Raw genomic sequence first — 24687 nt, 5'->3', positions numbered from 1 at the left:
GCCGGTGCACCTCCTGCTAGACTGTTTGCCCCCCATGCTTACTGCTGAGGAGCGCGGGAAGGGCATAACTAAGGCTGCACCACCTCACTAGTAAACCCCCTCTCGGCACACACAAATAATTAGTAACCTACTCTCGGGAACCTGTGAGAACCTGCTGGATCCCACCTCTGCCTGGACCCTAAACACTCGAATTAACCTGCATAATTCAGAGTCAGGACTTACAGCGCTGGCCATTACTTTCCTGTGCTTTAAACGGGGATTAGGTCATTTCTCGGAAGAGCGGCTCATTCACGGCTGCTCTGCCTCAATGACTAAATGGAACTGTCATGATCAGGGGAAGTATATCTCAAGATGTCAGTTGCTGGGGGAGGCAGAGCGGTAGGGAGAGGCGTAGGCCTCCTTGCAGGTCTTCTGGGAACACCTGTGAGGTGTACTGGTTACGAGCAGGTGCACTGTAATCTGGAGGAACCGGGTTCGATTCCCCCGCTCGGCCACTTGAGCTGCGAGGCTTATCTGGTGAACCAGATTAGCCTGTGCACACCAACACACGCCAGCTGGGTGACCTTGGGCTAGTCACAGTTCTTTGGAGCTCTCTCCCCCCTTCCACCTCACAGGGTGTTTGTTGCGGGGGGGAGGGAAGGGAAAGGAGATTTGAGTCTCCTTGCAGAAGAGAAAGGGGGGGGGATATAAATCCAACTCTTCTTCTTCTTAGAAGAAAACAGGATTCTGGTTGACCAGAAGCTGTATGCCAGATACAAACAATTCTCTTTTGCAGTAAGCTGCTTGAGGAGGAGGAGGAGGAGGAGGAGGAGGAGGAGGAGGAGGAGGAGGAGGAGGAGAAGAAGAAGAAGAGGAGAAGAAGAAGAAGAGGAGGAGGAGGAGTTTGGATTTATATCCTGCCTTTCTCTCCTATAGGAGACTCAAAGGGGCTGACAATCTCCTTGCCCTTCCCCCCTCACAAAAAACACCCTGTGAGGTGGGTGGGGCTGAGAGAGCTCCAAGAAGCTGTGACTAGCCCAAGGTCACCCAGCTGGCGTGTGTGGGAGTGCACAGACTAATCTGAATTCCCCAGATAAGCCTCCACAGCTCAGGCGGCAGAGCTGGGAATCAAACCCGGTTCCTCCAGATTAGATACACGAGCTCTTAACCTCCTACGCCACTGCTGCTCCTTTCAAGCCACTAAAGTGAGTGGCCATTGTCCATCCCGTGGAAGTGAGTTCCACAAGCTCCACAAAGGGTTTCTTTTTATCTTTCTGTGCTCTACTGCCCAGGAGCCTCTCGGGATACCTCCAGTTCCTAGTACTGGGGTGGAGAGTTCTCTGCCATTTTTTCCCATGCCACGCACTGTTGGATAAATACAGGGCGCCTGGGTCATTGTGACAGGGCATTTAATTTCTCTCTGCCTGACTACTTTCCCCCACCCATGCCAAACAGCTCTATGAATATCTTTCTTCACATGACGCAATTCTCCCCTTTCCTGCTTATCTTTTAAAAATCTCCGTATTCTTTGTATTTCTATCACCCTATGTTTGCTCATACATCAGGTACGGAGGGAGAGGAAACTGCGCCCGGGGCACGACCTGCCCTCACAGGCCCCGATCCACCCATGCCCGTCCTGGGAGGGGGCCTGGGGAATGATTTTCCACCTCCACGTGACGCCAATGGCGCGCCCGGCGCGCAGCCCCTCCCTGTCCCATTGCAGCTTCGCCACTGTCATGCATACTTATATTTCTCTGCATCCTAAGAACATAAGAACATAAGAACAAGCCAGCTGGATCAGACCAGAGTCCATCTAGTCCAGCTCTCTGCTACTTGCAGTGGCCCACCAGGTGCCATTGGGAGCTCACATGCAGGAGGTGAAAGCAATGGCCTTCTGTGGCTGTTGCTCCCGAGCACCTGGTCTGCTAAGGCATTTGCCGTCTCAGATCTAAGAGGATCAAGAATTGGTAGCCATAAATCGACTTCTCCTCCATAAAGACTTCTCCTCCTAAAGCTAATCTATCTTTCTTCCTTCCTTCCTTCCTTCCTTCCTTCCTTCCTTCCTTCCTTCCTTCCTTCCTTCCTTCCTTCCTTCCTTCCTTCCTTCCTTCCTTCCTTCCTTCCTTCCTTCCTTCCTTCCTTCCTTCCTTCCTTCCTTCATACCAGGTCAGAGAGCCATGGTCAAAACTTGTCTCTCCAGGGGCAGGCATTGTGACTACACACATCTGTACATGTAAGGGGGCTTTTTAAAGCGCCCCACCCCCACGGAAAAGGGAGGAAGAGAGAGGAAGATTTGTTTGCGTTCTTCTTTTCTCATATCTGTTAAATGCCTCCACCAACTTTTCTTTCTGCCGGTCAATATCCCAACCCCCCTTTTCCCAACCAGGGGAGAAATCGAAGCTATAAAATGGCCATTAACTACAGTAGAGAGAAACGGGGGGGGGGGGGGGGAGATAATTTATTCTCCAGGGTTTACTGGTAAGGGAGAAAGGGAAGAAATGGCACCCCCCCCCAACACACACACACGCAATCCAGTCAATACTCGCTTCCCCCCTACCTTGAGCAAATCAATTCCATCAGCCGCTTTTAAGAGGAAAACGAGTGCCACAAAACAGAGATGGAGAATTGCCCTGTTTTGTTTTGTTTTGCTGTCCCTTGCATGGAGAAGGGCAAGGAAATGTCCTTGCCACATTAAAGCCACCATTAAATAAAAATTGCTTCCCCCCCCCCTGTAACTTTGATTCCCCACTCAAAAAACCAAACACATCAAGAGACTGTAAATTCAGTTCAGTCACAAAAAGAGTTTGCAGTGAGTGGAAGGTGGGTTCTTGTTACTGTTGAATTGGAGAGAGAGAGAGGAGTCGGGGCGCGAAAGGTGGGGGGGGTGCCATCTTTTCTCTCTCTGCAACATCTGTTCCTCTGGTGTGGGTGGTGTGTGCGTGGGGGGTGTGTGTTTTCTCTGCTTGCCTTTCCTGATTTATTTCATCACCTCCCCCCCCACCCCCCTTCATGCCAGCCAGAGTAATTGAAAAGTATGCAAATAGATGTTCCATCAGCAGATACTTGTTGGAAGAGATTTGGGGAGGGGGGAGGGGGTGGTATTCCTTGTTTTTCTTCCATCTTAATTGGGGTGGGGGAGAGAAATGAGCGGAAACCCCCCCCCCCATTCTGTAGAATAACCAAGAAGTTTAAAGTTGATAGTAGGTGCCATCTTTTGCGTTAATTTTAATAATGCTGCATTTTAATGGGGTAGGGTTTATATTTATTAGAGCCTGTATTAATTGATATTTAACAGATTTTAATCTGATATATGTGCTCTATTTATATGCTGTTCACCGCCCTGAGCCCTTCGGGGGAGGGCGGTCTATAAACCTAATACATAATAATAATAATAATAAAAATAATAAGTAACCTTGCTAACATGGTGCACGTCCTTATATTTTCAGTATTAAAGGAGGGAGGTGGGAAGGATTTGCTTAACCCCCCCCCCCCCCACACACAAATTTAGGTAGCTGTATCTTTTCAGAGCATCTTTGATACCCAGACAGGTCTTCAGTTCAACCCTTTTAAAGGGGGGGGGGCTATGACATATTGAGGAATGCAGATTTTTTTTTGAAACCGCTTATTTGCATTAGGAAAATATATATATATATATATATATATATATATATATATATATATATATATATATATATATATATATATATATATATATATATTTAAATCATGCAAAGAAATAATCCGCATTGGCTGGCAAGCAGCCCCCCCTACCCATGCCTCAAAGACCCCCCTAATCCCCCCCCCCAAAAAAAAGCTAGCCAGGAAATAAACGGGAAAAGGGGGAACACCTTTGCAAAGAGTTCCAGAGAGAACTGGGTTTCTGGCTGCTTGTATTCCTCCCCCCCACACAAAAAAAATTGGGGGCCCCTTTCCCTAAATGTCTCTCTCCACCTCCATGTTTTCTTCAACCTGTGCACTCCTTTGCCAAAACCTCTCGGTTAGGTGAGAAAAACAGGGCAGAGCGGTGGTTGCGTTGGTGGATGGGGGGGGGGGGGGGCATCCTGATTTTGGTTTCTCTCCCCCCCCCCCCGGTGCAATTTGCTCCTTTGCCAGAAAATCGCTGCTGCTGGGATCAGGTTTGCTGGTGGGGGCGGGGGGGGTCGTCCTCTGGACTAAGCTGCCCTTTCTGGGGGTCGCCAAGGGAGGGAGCATGTCAAGGGGGGAAGGTTTTGCTGCTCCCACAAAGACGGGGAAAGAGACCCCCCCACCCCCCAGCAAGCCCCCCACTCTTTTTGCAGCAGGGGAAACCCCCGGAGCGGGCAGCCAAACTTTCCCCGCCGCTGCGTCTGTTGCAAACCTTTCCAAGGGGGTGTGCAGATCCCCGGGCTTGCAAACAGCCCGGCTTTGCGTCGCTTTTGGCTCATTCCCCCCCCCCCCTCCCTTTTTTTCCCCCCCTCTTCTTCTTCTGGCCGGTTTTTATTTTTTGTTCGGGCTCTTTGCAACAGATCAATGGAGCACCAAGCCTTTAAACGGGCAAAATTATGGGATGGCGCGTGCCTGCCCCCGCGCGCATCCATCAAGCGCGGGGGCTGGGGCTTAAAACCCGTCTGCAGCCTGATTTATATATTTTGGGGAGAGGGAAAAGAAGCAAGCAAGCAAGCAAGCAAGCAAGCAAGCAGGGGGGGGGGAAGGGAGAGGGGGGCGTGCGCTCGGCTTCCTCTCCCCGAGGAATCTGCAGAGGGCGATCCGATGCAAACAAAGGAAGGGATCTTTTTGACTCCCCCCCCCCCCCCAATGGATCACACACCCCCTCCTCTGCAACTCCAGCGATTAAATCCCCGCCGGCTGCTCTGCCCTGAACTTTGAAGGCTGGGCTGGAAGGAGGCGCCTCGGCTCCTGGCGGCGGAGGGGAGGAGGAGGGGGCGCTTTTTGGGGGCGGCGGGGGCGACCCCACAAGCTTTCCTCCGCAGCCGGCAGAACCGTTTGGGGCCGAGTTCCCCGCTGGAGAACGAACGGGTAAATTGCATTTCTTCCATACCCTTCTCTGCAAGGAAATACTTCTTTTTGTAAAAAAAATGTGCAGGGTTTGGACGCCGCTGCAAGAAAAATCTCCGCCGGACTTTGCTGGTGTGTGCGTGTGCGTGTGCGCGCGCGGTTGGACCCAGGCAAAAAAAAAGTGCATCTGTCCTTATTTGCTGGACCAGCAACCTGAAGCTCTGCAGGTTTCCTCTGGAGCAAGTCCCGCTATCTTCCCAGGGGCTGGTCCCGAGGAAAACTGCACATTCCCGGGCATATTCGCTCAACGCTCATTCCCACTGTGACCTCGCAGGGAAAGGTGCATGGGGGCACGGAAGGTTGTGTATTTGTTGCACGTGTTTGTTGCACGTTCCTGTTTCTGAGTAGACCTGTGCAAAAGCAAAGGGGGGGATATGCGCTGTTGCATGCTGGCTCCGCGCCGTTGCAACCTGGCTCCGCGCGGGGCTTGCTCCCAAGTTGATGCATGTTTTTCCTCCAGCATCTCGGAAGGTTTCTTCGCGGGCAATCCTGTCCCGCCTCGCTCAGCCATTTGCCGAAACTGCCGGTGTGTTCCGTGGCGCTTACTCCTGGGGAAGTGCGTGCACGCCACGGAGGGATCGCAGCCTTTGAAACGGGGGGGGCGGGGGCGGGGGGGGACGGTTCAGATCAAGCAGATGCGAATAAATGATATTTCCACTTATGGGTAGCTAAGTGCACAAAACCATTTTTTTTTGCAAGTGCTTTTAAGGGGGTGGCATTCCGGCAGCTGGTTAATGGGGATGTAATTGTATATTTTGAAAGAGTTGGGAAGGAAAGGGGGGAAGAGTTGAGCAGTGAAATCCTGGCACCTGAATAAATACTTTCTCGACTTCCCTCGCTTGCTTCCCCACCTAGACTAGGCTAGACTGCCTTTGGGAAGCGTGCTGACCAGCGTCCCAAATGCACTAAATAATGCATTTCAATTCTAGCATTGATGGCGAGTCGAAAGAACTGCATGGGCGTTATCCTGTTTGCCACTAAACCGCCCCTGCGAGGTAGGCTGGAGGCCCAAAGGTGGATTTATTGACTTACGTTCTTGATTGACATCCCATCTTTCTCCGCGGCAGGGACCCCCGAGTGACTTGCCTCGTGTTCCTCTCTTCCACTTCATCTCCGCAGCCTCTCCACTCCACTTCGTGTATCTAATCTGGAGGAACCGGGTTTGATTCCCAGCTCTGCCGCCTGAGCTGTGGAGGCTTATCTGGGGAATTCAGATTAGCCTGTGCACTCCCACACACGCCGGCTGGGTGACCTTGGGCTAGTCACAGCTTCTCGGAGCTCTCTCAGCCCCGCCCACCTCACAGGGTGTTTGTTGTGAGGGGGGAAGGGCAAGGAGATTGTGAGCCCCTTTGAGTCTCCTGCAGGAGAGAAAGGGGGGGATATAAATCCAAACTCTTCCTCTTCTTCTTGCACCAGCCCTGTGAGGGAGGCTGGTGCATCTAGCCTGCTTCCATGGCAAGGTAGGGTTTTGAACCGGGGTCTTGTGCCAACAATTGTACCCCCCTGGCATTAAGCCCTTACAAAGCGCTGACTTTCCCTTGCAGAACACAAGCAATCGAGTTCATAGGTCCCATGTAGGAGCGTTGAGAGGTTGCTATAAATATCTTGCTGGCTGGTCAGGCAGCTAAGGACGCAGGGTGAAAACCAACACAAGGAGCCGTCCGCTAGTTACAGGATAAGATGAACCGATGTCGGAGGGTTTGCTCTTTTCTCTTCTCTTTGCAGCAGGCCTAGCGGAGACGGACGATTCTTAATTTGGATTATAAACTGCATTGACCTGTGACGGATTATCTGGTGGCGGTCTGAGAATCCCTTTCTCGCCCGGCTTCTCGTGCCAAGAGATACCGGTGGTTTGGCGGGAACTAGAAAGGACCCAGAGAAAGGGGTGGGGGGGACACCACCGATGGCCAAGTGGCTGAAAGACTACTTGAGTTTTGGGAGCAGGAGGTCTCCCCCGCAGCCCCCCAAGCCGGACTACACGGAAAGCGAGATCTTGAAGGCCTACCGGGCCCAGAAGAGCCTAGACTTTGAGGACCCTTACGAGGACGGGGACAGCAAACCTGAACCCGAGCCCGGCGGGTCCCCCGGCAAAGGTGTCGCCGCCGGCAGCGGTTCGGAAGGGAAGTATGGCTCTCCGAAACACCGCCTTATCAAAGTGGACTCCTCCGATCTCAACCGGAGCAAAGCTCTCTTGGCTACTGCCGCGGAGGAATCCGGAGCGCTGCTGGATCAGGTAGGTTGCTGGCAGCTGGCGGAGCACCCCGCAGGGCAGGAGGGTGTGGGAGGCGTGGCTCTTCCTACCTGGATCCCTCGTACCCTCAGGGTCAGGATCTGGGCCGTTTTGTGGTACTCTGTGGGATGGTGGCTGACCCCCCCAGGGGTGCTTCTCCTGTTTCCTACAGAAGACAGGTTTTATGGTTGTTTTATTTATTTATTTTTATTTATTTATGGTTGTTTTATTATTGTTTTATGGTCGTTTTATTTTCCGGCTAAGTTTGTAGCTCTGATAGTTTCAGGGTGCCTTGCGAGAAAGCAGTGGGGGGGGGGGAACCAAAGGGTTGGAAGCGGAGAATCTTTTTTATTTTTTTATTTTTATGTATAATTAATTTTATATACCGCTCCTCCCCCGAAGGGCTCTGGGCGGTGAACCACACACTAAAACAACAATTACATTAAAACCCCATTAAAACAATGAATTAACAAAATTACATTGGCGTCCAGCATAAGACTTCATAAACCCACCCTGGAAGAAAACAAGATAAGAGAGTGGAGGGCCCCCATAAGTATTAAGACCCAGAGTGTAAAAGGGGAAGAAAAGGGGGGGGGGGAGGAGCGCTCATCAGCGGCCGGCCCCCCCCAAAGGCCCGGTGGAACAATTCGGTCTTACAAGCCCTGCGGAACTCTCCAAAAAGACTAAATCCACTGTATTCTCTTTGCCTGCTTCTGTTCCTATAATTGGTTTGTGTAGCGTCCCAACGTTGGAAGGAACCTAGAGGCCATCCAGTCTGACCTCCTTGGTGCAGGAAATTGAAAGCTTGGACATACCCCAGCAGGTGGCCGTTTGGCCTCTGCCCAAAGACCTCTGGCAAGGGAGACCTCCTCCGCTGTCGAGCTGATTCTATTAGATCCCGTTAGGAGATTTCTCCTACCGTCCCACCTTGCTGTAACCTAACCCCATTAGACCTAGCTGTGAGCACATAAATCTGACTTGTGCAGGCTCAGACAATCAGCCTATCTGGATTCGCCGTTGTGTACTGAGGCTATCTGATCCTCTTCGCTGTAGATACTGCCAAGGGTTGAATCAGCGTGCGAAATAAACGTTCTTCCGCTGGTACACAGTTCTTCCCTTGATGCCTTAAACATCCCTTGATGCGTGCATGAACAAGTTGTGTTTCAGAGCATTGTGATGCCTGTGATGCAGTTGTGGTGGGTTTTCCCGGCTGCGTGGCCGTGGTCTGGTGGATCTTGTTCCTGACGTTTTGCCTGCATCTGTGGCCGGCATCTTCAGAGGTGCATCACAGAGAGACGTCTGTTACACAGTGTGTCCAGCAAAAGATGCTGGGTGCGTGCGTGTGTGTGTGTGTGCGTGCGTGCGTGCGTGCGCGTGCGCAGTGACACATCCAAATGACCTTTGGGTGCTCCAGCGTTTGCGCTACATACACACCCACCCAAGAATCAGCCCTCGTCCTCAGAGGCAGTTGGTGAAAGATGGGGCTGTCCAAATCCACGGCGTAGGATTGCTTGATGCTCTGCTTGCCACGATAGTTAGATGATGCGGGGGGGGGGGGGGGCTTTAAATATGTTCTGGGAAAATCTGGTTGGCTTCTGTCGGTAACATGCTGGACTCCAGTGACCTTCGGGAATGATTCTGTTTTCGGTGATTACTGTCTAAGCATGTTTCTAGTCCTCACTGCAATTGAAGAAGAGTTTGGATTTATATCCCCCCTTTCTCTCCTGTAGGAGACTCAAAGGGGCTTACAATCTCCTTGCCCTTCCCCCCTCACAACAAACACCCTGTGAGGTGGGTGGGGCTGAGAGAGCTCCGAAGAGCTGTGACTAGCCCAAGGTCACCCAGCCGGCGTGTGTGGGAGAGCACAGGATAATCTGAATTCCCCAGATAAGCCTCCACAGCTCAGGCAGCAGAACGGGGAATCAAACCCGGTTCCTCCAGATTAGAATGCACCTGCTCTTAACCACTACGCCGCTGCTGCTGAGACATTTTGAAGCTGTGGGGGAGGCATATGTCAAACACCGAAAGTTTAAATTGGGCAAGGACTGTATGGTGCTGAGACCCAGAATCAGACCTGAATTTTGTGTTATCCACTAAGGGGGGAAGTGTTTTGTCCGCGCCCCCCCCCTCCCCCCCGGCTGAAAGATCACAACGGCACACCAAACGTGACATTTTCAACCAGACCGAATCTGGTTTTAATTTTGTTTTGAGGGCCAGCCCCCAGTTTTCCAGTGCCGTGCCCAAAGGATGGTATTATAGCCCAACCACAGTTTGTTGGACAGAGAAAAGCCATCCCATTGAACCTCTGCTAAAGGGGCAAACTGGTTGTTGGTAGTCAGTATATAGTGGAGCTTCCTCTACCCAGTGCAGGCTTTCTTGCCCGCTCCTGACTCTTGTCCTTGACAGTTGCCCCATTTTGGTGAGCGGCTGGCTGGCCTTTCATGACTTCCCTAAGGATGCCATTGTTTTTCAAGCGCGGGGGAGTTCTTTAAGTCCTCCACCTATCAGCAGTGGCGTAGTGGCTAAAGAGCAGTGGCTTAGAGCAGGTGCACTCTGATCTGGAGGAACCGGGTTTGATTCCCAGCTCTGCCGCCTGAGCTGTGGAGGCTTACCTGGGGAATTCAGATTAGCCTGGGCACTCCCACACATGCCAGCTGGGTGACCTTGGGCTAGTCACAGCTTCTCGGAGCTCTCTCAGCCCCACCCACCTCACAGGGTGTTTGTTGTGAGGGGGGAAGGGCAAGGAGATTGTAAGCCCCTTTGAGTCTCCTGCAGGAGAGAAAGGGGGGATATAAATCCAAACTCTTCTATTGTCAAAGGCTTTCACGGCCAGATTCAACTGGTTGTGGTGGGTTTTCCGGGCTGTGTGGTAGATCTTGTTCCTAACGTTTCGCCTGCATTTGTGGCTGGCATCTTCAGCGGTGTATCACACAGAGAAGTCTGTGATACACCTCTGAAGATGCCAGCCACCGATGCAGGCAAAACGTTAGGAACGAGATCTACCAGACCACGGCCACACAGCCCAAAAACCCACCACAATCAATACGAACATAAGAACATAAGAATAAGCCTGCTGGAGCAGACCAGAGTCCATCTAGTCCAGCACTCTGGTACTTGCAGTGGCCCACCAGGTGCCTTTGGGAGCTCACGTGCAGGAGGTGAAAGCAATGGCCTGCTGCTGCTGCTGCTCCCAAACACCTGGTCTGCTAAGGCATTTGCAATCTCAGATCAAGGAGGATCAAGATTGGTAGCCATAAATCGACTTCTCCTCCATAAATCTGTCCAAGCCCCCTTTAAAGCTATCCAGGTTAGTGGCCATCACCACCTCCTGTGGCAGCATATTCCAAACACCAATCACACGCTGCGTGAAGAAGTGTTTCCTTTTATTAATCCTAATTCTCCCCCCCCCCCCCCCGCATTTTCAATGTCTGCCCCCGGTTCTATAAAGACCAGTGTTCTCTAGGAAGCCTTCACAGCTTCACAGAATTAGTTATTTCCTTTTTCTGATGATCAGAGACCCCCTGTCATCTCACTCCCTAAGTTGTGTGAAGTTCCCAGTTCAAATCACTCCCCCAGCTGTCCATCAGTTCCCAGGTACAATTCATGGTATTGGCTGTCACGTACAAAGACCTTCCTCACGTAGGTCCCTCATCCCGGTACCTGCAGGACGGCCACTACTCTCTACTAGTGCTTGTAAGCAGAGACTTCAGAATTCAGAGACCTTTATTAGGTATACGCAACAAAGGGACAGAATGGAAAAGCAAATCCAGTAAAAAACCAGTAATGAGAGCAGAAACCAAGGATATCTAGTTCAAAACACACAGTAAAAATTTGGCTACCGTCTCAGCTATTTCATCCTCAGGATTGTTGAGCTCCGAGAAGCTGTGACTAGCCCAAGGTCACCCAGCTGGCATGTGTTGGAGTGTACAGGCTAATCTGAATTCCCCAGATAAGCCTCCACAGCTCAGGCGGCAGAGCTGGGAATCAAACCCGGTTCCTCCAGATTAGATACACGAGCTCTTAACCTCCTACGCCACTGCTGCTCTTTATTGACCATGCGTAGAGGTGTGCTTGACACATGTCTGCACGTTGGCACTATGGATATCGAATTCATTGACAGATACTTTTGAATGGAAGAAATGAGTTGTGAAGGGCCGGATCTAGTGTTCCTATGTTCAACTTCTTCAGTGCCAGAATCCGATCTGTACTCTAGTAGATCAGAGCCTGTCCGTCTCCGCACCAGCTTTTAATCTGTTTTGGCTCCTGTCTCCACCGCCTCTTCTTTAGTATCTTCCACGGAGCCATCTCAGAGTTCAAAGGGAAACATCTTGCAGGCATGTGACTAGAAGGCCCCTTCCGCACATGCAGAATAATGCACTTCCAATCCACTTCCAATGCACTTTGCAGCTGGATTTTACTGTGCGGAATAGCAAAATCCACTTGCAAACAATTGTGAAAGCGGATTGAAAGTGCGTTATTCTGCATGTGCGGAAGGGGCCTAAGTACGCACATCCAGGGACGCAAAATACTTTGAGCTGGTGGGTGTCGTGTCCCCCCCCAATCTTCCTAATTTCCTCTTGCAAAAGTCCGTAGTCCCTCGGCATTGTGTGTATGAATGGCCGTTATTCTAGAGCAGCCGGATCCATTATGAAATTACATTTTCTCTTCCACCTTCCTTAACTCACGCAAAAAAGGAAATGGCAGTAGATAATGAATGAAAACTGGTCTTTGGAGTTGAATGAGCCCAGCTTGGAATTGTCTTCTGTGAGTGGCAGCAGCTGTCTGGGGTCTAAGGAGGGGGTCTTTGCCAGTTAAAGGAACACACACCACTACACTTGGGATTGAACATGGGTCTTTCTGAGACAAAGGGCCCAGCTTCCAATTTTGAAGTGTAAAAGGGTGGAGGACTCATTAGTCAGCCCCGCTACTATTAAAATATTATCGATTTTAGCCTGGTTTTAAAATATCAACTCAGAAGGTTCTTTATTATAGTCCGTCTCGACAAAATTGCAACAGAAAACTCTAAATTAAAAGAAAATGCTAAGTACTAAGAGATAAAACTACAAAGGGCAGGAGAAATTTAAAACTTATCTTTAGAAGGTGGAGGAGCTCAACGAAGAGCGACCGCTCGGCACCAACTCAGGTGCCTGGCCGAAAGGGTGGAGGATAAAATTAACCGTCTGCAGCACAGCAGTTCTGTGACGAAACCTTTGCCTCGATATTGTAAGTTTGTTTGCGCTGAAAATGTCCTTTTTAAAAAAAAGTATCTCAGACAATCTGTCGTGGTTAGCTGAGCCCTGAGATCATGTTTCAGATCCCAATAGTTTGCTCAGGTTGCAATACATACCCGTGTTTCCCCGAAAATAAGACAGGGTCTTATATTAATTTTTGCTCCAAAAGATGTTAGTGGGAGGAGACCTTGTCTCAGATAAAGAAAGGATTACATTTTATCAGCCCTCCTGCCAGCATGGCCAATTGGCCATGCTGGCAGGGGCTGATGGGAATTGTAGTCCATAACATCTGGAGGGCCAAAGGTTCGCCACCTTGGTGTTAGGGCTTATTTTTCAGGGGATATCTTATTTTTCCCCCATGATTTTGCGCCCCCCACGAGACCAGATCAGCTGCGCCGGGGAATCTGTAACTAGGGCTTATTTTTGGAATTGGGCTTATATTTCAAGCATCCTCCAAAAATCCAGAAAAAATCACGCTAGGGCTTATTTTCGGGGCTGATCTTATTTTTGGGGGAAACAAGGTAGCCATGAGTACTGTAGACCCAGCTGGGGTTACCCACTCTGGTTTGGGGAATTTATGGAGCTTTTCGGGGTGGAACCTGGGGAAAGTGTGGCTTACGGCGGAGTGACCTTAGCGATGCATAATGTCATAAAATCAACCCTGGCTATAACTAATTTTTCAAATACGTATATCTATATACATGAGTTTATATCATTGTTCATATTTTTTATATTTCATTAGTTATAAACACAATCATTTCTTGTCAATAGCATTCAACAGGTAAGTTCAACTTATTTTTAACAATTAGAACAGATAGATTCAGGGTCATCCATATTAATTCAGGTAAGTATTTAGTTCATACTCTCCCATCAGTTCAATATCCATAAGGTACCCTGTTTCCCCTAATATAAGACATCCCCGAAAAATAAGACATAGTAGAGGTTTTGCTGAAGTGCGAAATATAAGGCATCTCCCAAAAGTAAGACATAGCAAAGTTTTTGTTTGGAAGAATGCCCGACGAACAGAACACAGAAAAATAAGACATCCCCTGAAAATAAGACATAGCACATCTTTGGGAGCAAAAATTAATATAAGACACTGTCTTATATTCGGGGAAACACGGTAAGTATTCAATCAATGCGAAAACATGTATATACATAAATATATATTCAGTCCATCTTGGTTCATCAACATTTTATATAAATCCACTCAGATAAGTATTCTGTACGCCTGAGTGGATTCATATAAAATGTTGATGAACCAAGATGGACTGAATATATATTTATGTATATACATGTTTTCACATTGATTGCATACTTACCTTATGGATGTTGAACTGATGGGAGAGTATGAACTAAATACTTACCTGAATTAATATGGATGACCCTGAATCTATCTGTTCTAATTGTTAAAAATAAGTTGAACTTACCTGTTGGATGTTGTTGACAAGAAATGATTGCGTTTATAACTAATGAAATATAAAAAATGTGAACAATGATATAAACGCATGTATATAGATATACGTATTTGAAAAATTAGTTATAGCCAGAGTGCAACAGTAGCTGTAGTCCTATTATTAATATTTACTGTTGCACCCCCCTTTCTTATATAAAATCAACCCTCCCAAACAGACATTTTGTCCAGATCTCTTCAGTCTGGAGATCCGTTGGGATTCCAGGAGAGCTGGCAGCCCTCACTCAATCCACTGAAGCTTGCTGGCCAGGGACCCACTGAGTGCATTTTCAATAAGGTGATACAAAAGGAAAGGTTTATTCCTACAAGTGATGGATTGCCTGTTGCAGGTATGTGTGAAAGAGAGAAATCACCAGCAAATCCTGCAATATGTTTCCTCTTCTCCCGTCTTCCCCATTTTTGATTTGTTTCTGCTCCTTTCAAACAGGGATGCATAGCAGATTACATATGCATAATGTTGAATCCTAGCCTTAGGAGAGCCATATCAATAGCTAGGTTTAATGTTCTGCCTACAGCGCTGCTTTATGGTAGATTTTAAAAAATAGACGTTGCGAAGAGAATCTGCTCCTGTAACTTAATTCAACTGGAAACTTTAGCCCACTCCCTCTTCCGTTGCACTAAACGCAGGAATTAGGGGGAAGTAGGCAAATACTCTTTTCCTGAACTGCGACAGGATATCAGATGCTCAAAAGATCTTATAGTTGCTAAATAATTCTGATCCTGTAGTTTGTGAATCGGTGGCCAAGTTTCTACTAGAAATTATATACTCTAAAGGACAGGTGTCAAACTCGTAGCCCTCCAGTTGTTATGGACTACAGTTCCCATCATCCCCTGCCAGCATGTTATGGACTACAGTTCCCATCTTCCTCTGCCAGCATGTTATGGACTACAGTTCCCATAATCCTCTGCCAGCATGTTATGGACTACAGTTACCATCATCCCCTGCCAGCATGTTATGGACTACAGTTCCCATAATCCTCTGCCAGCATGTTATGGACTACAGTTCCCATCATCCCCTGCCAGCATGTTATGGACTACAGTTCCCATCATCCCCTGCCAGCATGTTATGGACTACAGTTCCTGTCATCCTATGCCAGCATGTTATGGACTACAGTTCCCATCATCCCCTGCCAGCATGTTATGGACTACAGTTTCCATCATCCTCTGCCAGCATGCCAGCATGTTATGGATTACAGTTCCCATCATCCCCTGCCAGCATGTTATGGACTACAGTTCCCATCATCCTCTGCCAGCATGTTATGGACTACAGTTCCCATCATCCTCTGCCAGCATGTTATGGACTACAGTTCCCATCATCCTCTGCCAGCATGTTATGGACTACAGCGTCTATCAAAGAGAACATGTCCCAACATCTGGAGGGTAAGCCTGATAGGATAGCCTTGCCTTGAATTTCGTTGTGTCACTCATCCCCTGCCAGCATGTTATGGACTACAGTTCCCATCATCCTCTGCCAGCATGTTATGGACTACAGTTCCCATCATCCTCTGCCAGCATGTTATGGACTACAGTTCCCATCATCGCTGGCAGGGGATGATGGGAACTGTAATCCATAACATCTGGAGGGCCGCGAGTTTGACACCTGTGCAAAGGATATCTCTGTTCTTTTTTATTTTGTCGTGTCGCTCTGTCATTAAGAGATTCTCTGCTATTATTTTATTTGGGGATTGTTTAAAATTTGGTTTTTGCATCCTACCTATCGCCTCAAAAAATACAGCGCTCTTCTTGGGTGGATTGTTCTGCTCCGTGTTGCTGCCTCTCCCCCTTCTATGAGTAGCAGTGATCCACGGGGAGGTGTGAATTGCGCCCCCCATTCCCTGCCTCCTGGGATTTTGCAAACCCCTCTTTTCCCCTTTCCCTGTGTGCCCCCCCCGTTCAGGCAGAAGTTGCTGTTTGACAAATAATTTTGCACCCTGCTAACAAGATCGCAGCTTGAGTTTTCATACCTTCTGCTTAACACATTTTTGGTGATCCAGCCCTCTCCCCCACGCCCCGCCAAGTTCTAATGAATGCAGCCATAGAACAGTTGATGTGTTAGTGAGGCTCGGGTGGCACAGGTAGGCATGATACACCACCCTCGACGCTTCAAAGCATTTGCTTACTGAAAACTGAACGTGTACGTACCTGCTGTCCAGTGGGTTCTACCGGACTAGGGGTCTGCAACCTGCGGCTCCGGAGCCGCATGCGGCTCTTTCAGCCTTATACTGTGGCTCCACGTGGCCGGGAGGTCGGAGGGTAGCATGGGCGTGTCCCTCCAGCCGGTGATGGGATCCAAAAATTTTAGTAACAGGTTCCCATGGTGGTGGGATTCAAACTGTGGCGTAGTGCCAATGGGGCTGGGCGGGGCACGATGGGGGCGTGGCCGGGCATTCCGGGGGCAGGGCATTCCTGGGCGGGGCTGTGGCAGCACGCTAGCTGCACCGGGTCTCCATGTGGAAACGACAACGAGGGCTGGCAGTCTGCCACGCACGCCGGTGCACCTCCTGCTAGACTGCTTCCAGTTCTGCGCGCTACTGCTGAGAGGAGGGGCGTAACTAAGGCAAAAATCACGTGGCAAAATCACCAATGAGTAACCCCCTCTCGGCACACACAAATAATTAGTAACCTACTCTTGGGATACCTGCTGGATCCCACCTCTGCCTCCAGCCCTCCAGAGCCGTGCTGGAAGGAAAGGTGTGTGGAGCCGCCTCTCCGGCTCGGTAGATCTTCGGGGCTGTGGAAAACGGGTCCAAATGGCTCTTTGGGTGGTAAAGGTTGCCGACCCCTGTACCAGACTCTCTGATGCATTGCCCCCTTCCACTGGAAGCCTGTCAGACTTCAGCTGGGTTGAAAACCCAGCTGGCCATCATAACCCAGAATCCAGGACTGGCCAATTTCCTAAGCAGGGGCATGTTGGTGTAAATCTCATTAAATTAATGCGGGAGTGGCCAACCAAATGTGGCTCTCCAGATGTTCATGGACTACAATTCCCATCAGCCCCTGCCAGCACGGCCAATTGGATATCAGGAGCACCCTAGGTTGGCCACCCCCTAATTTAATGGGACTCCCAGGAAAGTGTGCTAACTGTGATAGCATTTCAGGGTTAGGTAACCTGCAGAATGCAGTAGCCTGGTGGAAACTGACCTGCACGGTGTAGTGGTTAAGAGCAGGAGGACTCTCAACTGGAGAACTGAGTTTGATCCCCCACTCCTCCACGTGAGTCTTATCTGGTGAACCGGATTTGGTTCCCCACTCCTACATTCCTGCTGGGTGACTTTGGGATAGTTGTAGTTCGTTCAAGAACTCTCTCAGTTGTGGGGAGAGGAAGAAGAAGAGTTTGGATTTATATCCCCCCTTTCTCTCCTGCAGGAGACTCAAAGGGGCTTACAATCTTCTTGCCCTTCCCCCCTCACAACAAACACCCTGTGAGGTAGGTGGGGCTGAGAGAGCTCCGAGAAGCTGTGACTAGCCCAAGGTCACCCAGCTGGCGTGTGTGGGAGTGCACAGGCTAATCTGAGTTCCCCAGATAAGCCTCCACAGCTCAGGCGGCAGAGCTGGGAATCAAACCCGGTTCCTCCAGATTAGATACACGAGCTCTTAACCTCCTACGCCACTGCTGCGCCACTGCTGAGGGGTGAGGGGAGCGGCAGAATCGGGGTGACTGCGTTGTCGCCGCTGGTGCAGTGGGGGAGTGCTGCAGGGCCCCGGGATATTTGTCGTGAGGAGCGCGCATCAGATGATGAGTGGGGAATCGACCTCTGTCTAGACCTGAGCTATTGCAACTGTCTCTTCCTGAGGCAGACCTGAACTCAGCTCTCTCTCCTCCTGTGTTCCCTCCAACATTTCATCCCCGTCCTCAAAGGTAATAGGATACGGGAGCGGCACTCTTGCGATCTCAGCTGCATGGCTGATTTCCCCCTACGAAACAGTACTATAGAAATAAACGCTGCGTCGTTGATATTTATTTATTCAGTCTTACCGTTGGTTGTTTGCCTGTCTCTTGTCAGATCGGCTGTCGTGGCCGCTGATCTGTCTGGATCGACGGCAGTTTGCACGGGCGCGTTTTCGCACAGCTTCCAGGGAGTTCTGGGAAACCACCCCAGGTTGCACAACAATCAATCTCAAGAACATAAGAACAAGCCAGCTGGATCAGACCAGAGTCCATCTAGTCCAGCTCTCTGCTACTCGCAGTGGCCCACCAGGTGCCTTTGGGAGCTCACGTGCAGGAGGTGAAAGCAATGGCCTTCTGCTGCTGTTGCTCCCGAGCACCTGGACTGTTAAGGCCTTTGCAATCTCAGATCAAAGAGGATCAAGATTGGTAGCCATAAATCGACTTCTCCACCATCAATCTGTCCAAGCCCCTTTTAAAGCTATCCAGGTTAGTGGCCATCACCACCTCCTGTGGCAGCATATTCCAAACACCAATCACACGTTACATGAAGAAGTGTTTCCTTTTATTAGTCCTAATTCTTCCCCCCAGCATTTTCAATGGATGCCCCCTGGTTCTAGTATTGTGAGAAAGAGAGAAAAATTTCTCTCTGTCAACATTTTCTACCCCATGCATAATTTTATAGACTTCAATCATATCCCCCCTCAGACGTCTCCTCTCCAAACTAAAGAGTCCCAAACGCTGCAGCCTCTCCTCATAAGTAAGGTGCTCCAATCCCTCAATTATCCTTGTTGCCCTTCTCTGCACTTTTTCTATCTCTTCGATATCCTTTTTGAGATGTGGCGACCAGAACTGAACACAGTACTCCAAGTGTGGTCGCACCACGGCTTTATATTTTGCAGTTTTATTCTCAATTCCTTTCCTAATTATCCCCAGCATAGAGTTTGCCTTTTTCACAGCATCAAGAAATGTCTACAGGGGCATTATCACTACTCACGTTCAGAAACGGTTCCTTTGAACAGATTGGAACTGTGAGGAGTAAGCCTGGGCCAACATTCCCTGTAAGCCGCACGAGTGCACGGCCACGTGGCCACCATATTGGTGTCACGCCGAAAAGGGGCACCTGAGAGAGCCCAGTCGGGCCAAGAATCAGAATTTTTTTGATTTGGAGTAGCTTGGACTTTAAAAATCCCCCCCCCCCCCGCCCAATATGAAATTCTGGGTTTCAAACATTTACCAACCTCTAGCTCAGTGGTGGCGAACATTTGGCACGGGTGCCAGAGGTGGCACTCAGAGCCCTCTCTGTGGGCACGCGCAGAGTCCCCCCTCCCTCCACATCTAGGCTGGCCTGGGCCACTGGGCTCAATTATTAGCATTAAACCTAAGACCTCGTTTTGGGGAGGCAGTGTAGGTAACCCTGTTAAGCGCTGTTAAACCCCACTGATTTTCATGCGAAGAACTAAAGCGCAGTCCTTTACCTGGGAGTAAGCTCGGTTGCTGGCTATGGGGCTTGCTTCTGAGTAAACCCTCCTAGGGTCGTGATTCGTCAGAGTTGCACGGGGGCTTCAAAGCCGCCGACTGCCACCAAGCTTACTCCCGAGTAACGCACGGCTCAGAGCCAACCGGTTTTTCTAAACTAAAACCTCAGTATTCAGGTTGAATTGCCGTGTCGGCACTTTGCGACAAATAAGTGGGTTATGGGTTGCAATTTGGGCACTCGGTCTCGAAAAGGTTCGCCATCCCTGCTCTAGCTTTTGTGCGAAGAATCCCACGCTCACCTTCGGATTTCAAGGCGGTCACGCTCAAAAGTATGGTGTTGCATTTTTAGAGAAATATTCCTCTTCTGATTTCAACAGTCTGCATTTTAAAAAATTGTATTCAGATTTTAAACATTTTTGTTGTGGTTTCTGCACATTTTTTTTTAAAAAAACACACCCTGCTCATTTCTGCAAAAATTTCAACTTGCATCTATTTATTTATTGCAAAGGAAGCCGTTAACTGTGAAGTACGCCAGGTGGAAAGACAGTTGGTTGTTGTGGTGTCAGCGCACAAAGGCCCTGGCAAACAAATTGTGTTCCCAAACGCGCACGATTTGTAATGTGTGGGAGCATGTTGCAACCGGTGTGTCTCCTTGTATCACCGCCTCGTTTTAATTAAAATACCGGCGGAGGATTCGTGCCCCGCGTTTCTGACAGTGAATTCATAGGTGATAATAGATCAGCAACAGCTAATATAAATTGTGATGAATGCCGTCTCGGTGGGTAGAGCAAGCAAGCGTGTCCGTAGCTGCAGAGCGGGGAGACGGGTTATTCCGTTATTGGCAGGGAAACAAACAGGGAAAAAGCCGTGGAAGGTTGGCGGCTGTGGAAGATCTTTCTATTCAAGCACGCAAGGATCTGACTTGGATAAATTCTTTTCTATGGTTTCCAGCCTCCGGGTGTGGCTTGGAGATCTTTCAGATCTATGCCTATTAAAGGTTAATAAAGATAAAGAAAAGATCTTTCAGAACTACAATAGATCTCCAGACTTTATTTCCCCTGCAGAAAACGGCTGCCTGGGAGGGTGGATTCGATGGCACTATATACCCCCTTCCCCGGATCCTGTCCTAATTCTTTAGGGATTTTCTAACCTGGAGAGAAGAAGAGTTTGGATTTCTACCTCACCTTTCTCTCCTGTAAGGAGTCTCAAGGCGGCTTGCCAACTCCTTTACCCTTCCTCACCCCACGACAGACACCTGGAGAGGCAGGTGGGGCTGAGAGAGTTCTGAGAGAACTGTGACCGGGCCATCCAGCAGGCTTCATGTGTAGGAGAGGGGAAACAAATCCAGTTCACCAGATAAGAGCCCCACCACTCATGTGGAGCGTAAGCATGAGCATTTTATTGTCATTGTGCACGCACAACGAAATTTAGGAGTGGGGAATCGAACCCGGTTCTCCAGATTAGAGTCCACCTGCTCTTAACCACTATACCGCGCTAGTTGCACTCATTCTGTAAGGAAGGGGAAACTGTGGCAGGTGACAGTTTTTATGAAGAAGAAGAGTTTGGATTTATATCCCCCCTTTCTCTCCTGTAGGAGACTCAAGGGGGCTTACAATCTCCTTGCCCTTCCCCCCTCACAACAAACCCCCTGTGAGGTAGGTGGGGCTGAGAGAGCTCCGAGAAGCTGTGACTAGCCCAAGGTCACCCAGCTGGCGTGTGTGGGAGTGCACAGGCTAATCTGAATTCCCCAGAAGAAGAGTTTGGATTTATATCCCCCCTTTCTCTCCTGCAGGAGACTCAAAGGGGCTGACAATCTCCTTGCCTTTCCCCCCCTCACAACAAACACCCTGTGAGGTAGGTGGGGCTGAGAGAGGTCCAAGAAGCTGTGACTAGCCCAAGGTCACCCAGCTGGCATGTGTGTGAGTGCACAGGCTAATCAGAATTCCCCAGATAAGCCTCCACAGCTCAGGCGGCAGAGCTGGGAATCCAACCCGGTTCCTCCAGATTAGATACACGAGCTCTTAACCTCCTACGCCACTGCTGGGGACCGTTCTTCCGAAGACATCTTGATTTCCTTTTTGCTGCTCGAATGGGTTGTGTGGACTTGCTGCAGGAAACCATGACTTAAGCCCACAAAACCTATTTATGCAGAATAAATGTGGTACGGGCACCCAGCAAAAAGAGCGTTCCCCTCTTTTTTTGCTGTCTCGAATGCACGCAGGCGCAGGCTGCCATGCATGCCGGTGCACCTCCTGCTAGACTGCTTCAAGTTCTGCGCGCTGCTGCTGAGAGGAGGGGCGTAACTAAGGCAAAAATCACGGGGCAAAATCACCCATTAGTAACCCCCTCTCGGCACACACAAATAATTAGTAACCTACTCTCGGGAACCTGTGAGAACCTGCTGGATCCCACCTCTGCTCTTATCTTATAGGGTCATAGTGAGGATAGCATAGGGAAGAGAGAACTGTTTTATTCCAGTAAGGCTTCGGCCTTGCCAGACCTGGGAATCATTGGGACCGACTGAGTTGTAAACGTATGCAAGGAAGTATCACGATAGGAAAAAGGGTTCCAGAATTATGACCTCCTTGGAGACTAAGGTCAGGACCATGAATACAAGACCAAATGAGTTGCAGAGAAAAATAACAAGAAATAAGCCTTCTTCCTTCATATGGACCTTGAAAACAGACAGGAAACGGGGAACCAGTGTGGCGTAGTGGTTAAGAGCAGGTGCACTCTAATCTGGAGAACTGGGTTTGATTCCCCGCTCTGCCGCTTGAGCTGTGGAGGCTTATCTGGTGAACTAGGTTAGCTTGGGCACTCCAACACACATGCCAGCTGGGTGACCTTGGGCTAGTCACAGTTCCCTAGAGCAGGGGTGACCAACCTATGGCGCTCCAGATATCCATAGACTACAATTCCCATCAGCCCCTGCCAGCATAGCCTAGAGGATGTTGTATCACATCCCCTCCCCAAGCTTCAACCCCAAATCTCCAGGAATTTCTCAACCCAGAGTTGGGAAGCCAGGCGGATGAGTACCACTGATGCATGCTACCGTGAGCACCTTGAAAGAAGAAATTAAAACAGTGCCAGATAGATCTTAGAAGAGGAATACCTACATTGTCATGCCCTTATATAAAGCCGTGGTGCGACCGCACTTGGAGTACTGTGTTCAGTTCTGGTCGCCACATCTCAAAAAGGATATTGAAGAGATAGAAAAAGTGCAGAGAAGGGCAACGAGGATGATTGAGGGACTGGAGCACCTTCCTTATGAGGAGAGGCTGCAGCGTTTGGGACTCTTTAGTTTGGAGAGGAGACGTCTGAGGGGGGATATGATTGAAGTCTATAAAATTATGCATGGGGTAGAAAATGTTGACAGAGAGACATTTTTCTCTCTTTCTCACAATACTAGAACCAGGGGGCATCCATTGAAAATGCTGGGGGGAAGAATTAGGACTAATAAAAGGAAACACTTCTTCACGTAACGTGTGATTGGTGTTTGGAATATACTGCCACAGGAGGGGGTGATGGCCACTCACCTGGCTAGCTTTAAAAGGGGCTTGGACAGATTTGTGGAGGAGAAGTCGATCTATGGCTACCATAGATCTTGATCCTCTTTGATCTGAGATTGCAAATGCCTTAACAGACCAGGTGCTCGGGAGCAACAGCCGCAGAAGGCCATTGCTTTCACCTCCTGCAGGTGAGCTCCCAAAGGCACCTGGTGGGCCACTGCGAGTAGCAGAGAGCTGGACTAGATGGACTCTGGTCTGATCCAGCTGGCTTGTTCTTATGTTCTTACATCTCTTTCTTAAAGAAGGTTGTCAGGTCATGTCAAGTAAGCCTTTATTGGCATAAGAGAAAGAAAGAAAAAGGTTACACATAAGAAGTCAGAAATAATGACAAGAAGTTAAAATACAATGTATTGTCGAAGGCTTTCACGGCCAGATTCAACTGGTTGTGGTGGGTTTTCCGGGCTGCGTGGCCGTGGTCTGGTGGATCTTGTTCCTAACGTTTCGCCTGCATCCGTGGCTGGCATCTTCAGAGGTGTACCACAGAGGGAAGTCTGTACAAGGTCTGGACACGGTGTGTAACAGACTTCCCTCTTTGATACACCTCTGAAGATGCCAGCCACGGATGCAGGCGAAACGTTAGGAACAAGATCCACCAGACCACGGCCACACAACCGGTTAAAATACAGTTTGCAACTCTGAGCCGTTCACTGAGTCTTAAAGAAGTTTGTCTCTTTTCAGATGTTTTGCCAGCGTCATCTGAAAATGGATTGTATACTTTCAGACCTTAGCTCTCTTTCTTTATTTTTAGATGGTTTGGTAGATTAGTAGGATATATCTGATGTAGTAGGTTAATATACCAGAATTTAAAGCAAATAACGTTTAATAATTGTGGGACTTTGAAATGTTTGTTTTCTGATCTGCTTAACTATATTGTAATGAGATAAGCATTCAGTGTGTATATGTATATATACATATACATATATATACATACATATACATACACACATATGTATATTTAAAGCAAATATATATATTTAAAGCAAATAACGTTTAATAATTGTGGGACTTTGAAATGTTTGTTTTCTGATCTGCTTAACTATATTGTAATGAGATAAGCATTCAGTGTGTATATGTATATGTGTGTGTGTATATATGTATGTATATGTATATGCGTGTGTGTATGTAAGTGTGTGTGTGTATGTATATATATACACACACACACACATATACATACATACATACATATACATACACATATATACATATACATACATACACACACACACACATACACATATATACACATATACATACACATATACATGTACATATATATATAGTTGTATATTCATTTATACTTATCTAATTTTAAAAATGAAAACAGAGGGGGCTTTTTGCTTCTGAGCAAGACTGGATTAGTTTCACATTTGCCCTCTTACCCCACTCTGATTTCTTTGGCTTCGTCCAGGGTCGACATCTTTTACGCTGTTGGGGGAAGATGGGGGGCACAAGCATTCGTGTTTTGTGGGCACGTCGGCATGCCTTGTCATCGGTGGGTATCGGTTCAGCGGCGAGTTGGGGCGGGGGGGGAAGGGAGATGAATTTTGCAGAACAATCGCTTGTCATTTTGCAGTCTAAACATTGCACATCAGGCGTCGGAGTGAGTGTGATAGAAAGCGACGCTCCCCCCCCCCCCACACACACACACACATCAATCGAATACCTTTTTCCCCCAAGCACTCAATGGGCACGCACCAAAGGCTAGGAGCAGGGTAATTGCTTTGAGGAGAGGCTGATAGCTTATTTCCATACGCCTGTCTCATTTGCTTTCCCGCAGCTTCTCA

General features: G+C 48.8%; 1 protein-coding gene across 1 annotated transcript; it reads left to right on the top strand.

Annotated features, from left to right (window-relative positions):
• Window positions 1–4295: 4295 nt before the first annotated feature.
• Window positions 4296–15884, top strand: LOC125433255 (SH2 domain-containing adapter protein D-like). Its single transcript, XM_048497756.1, has 3 exons — window positions 4296–4995; window positions 6760–7267; window positions 15867–15884. The coding sequence occupies exons 2-3, from the start codon at window positions 6938–6940 to the stop codon at window positions 15882–15884; spliced, it is 348 nt and encodes a 115-aa protein (XP_048353713.1). The 5' UTR covers window positions 4296–4995; window positions 6760–6937.
• The last annotated feature ends 8803 nt before the right edge of the window (window positions 15885–24687 follow it).

This window comes from Sphaerodactylus townsendi, linkage group LG05, assembly GCF_021028975.2.
Source record: "Sphaerodactylus townsendi isolate TG3544 linkage group LG05, MPM_Stown_v2.3, whole genome shotgun sequence".
NCBI classification, from domain to species: Eukaryota; Metazoa; Chordata; class Lepidosauria; order Squamata; family Sphaerodactylidae; genus Sphaerodactylus; species Sphaerodactylus townsendi.
The sequence above is the reverse complement of the archived record's forward strand: the minus strand, read 5'-3'. Positions and strand labels throughout refer to the sequence as shown.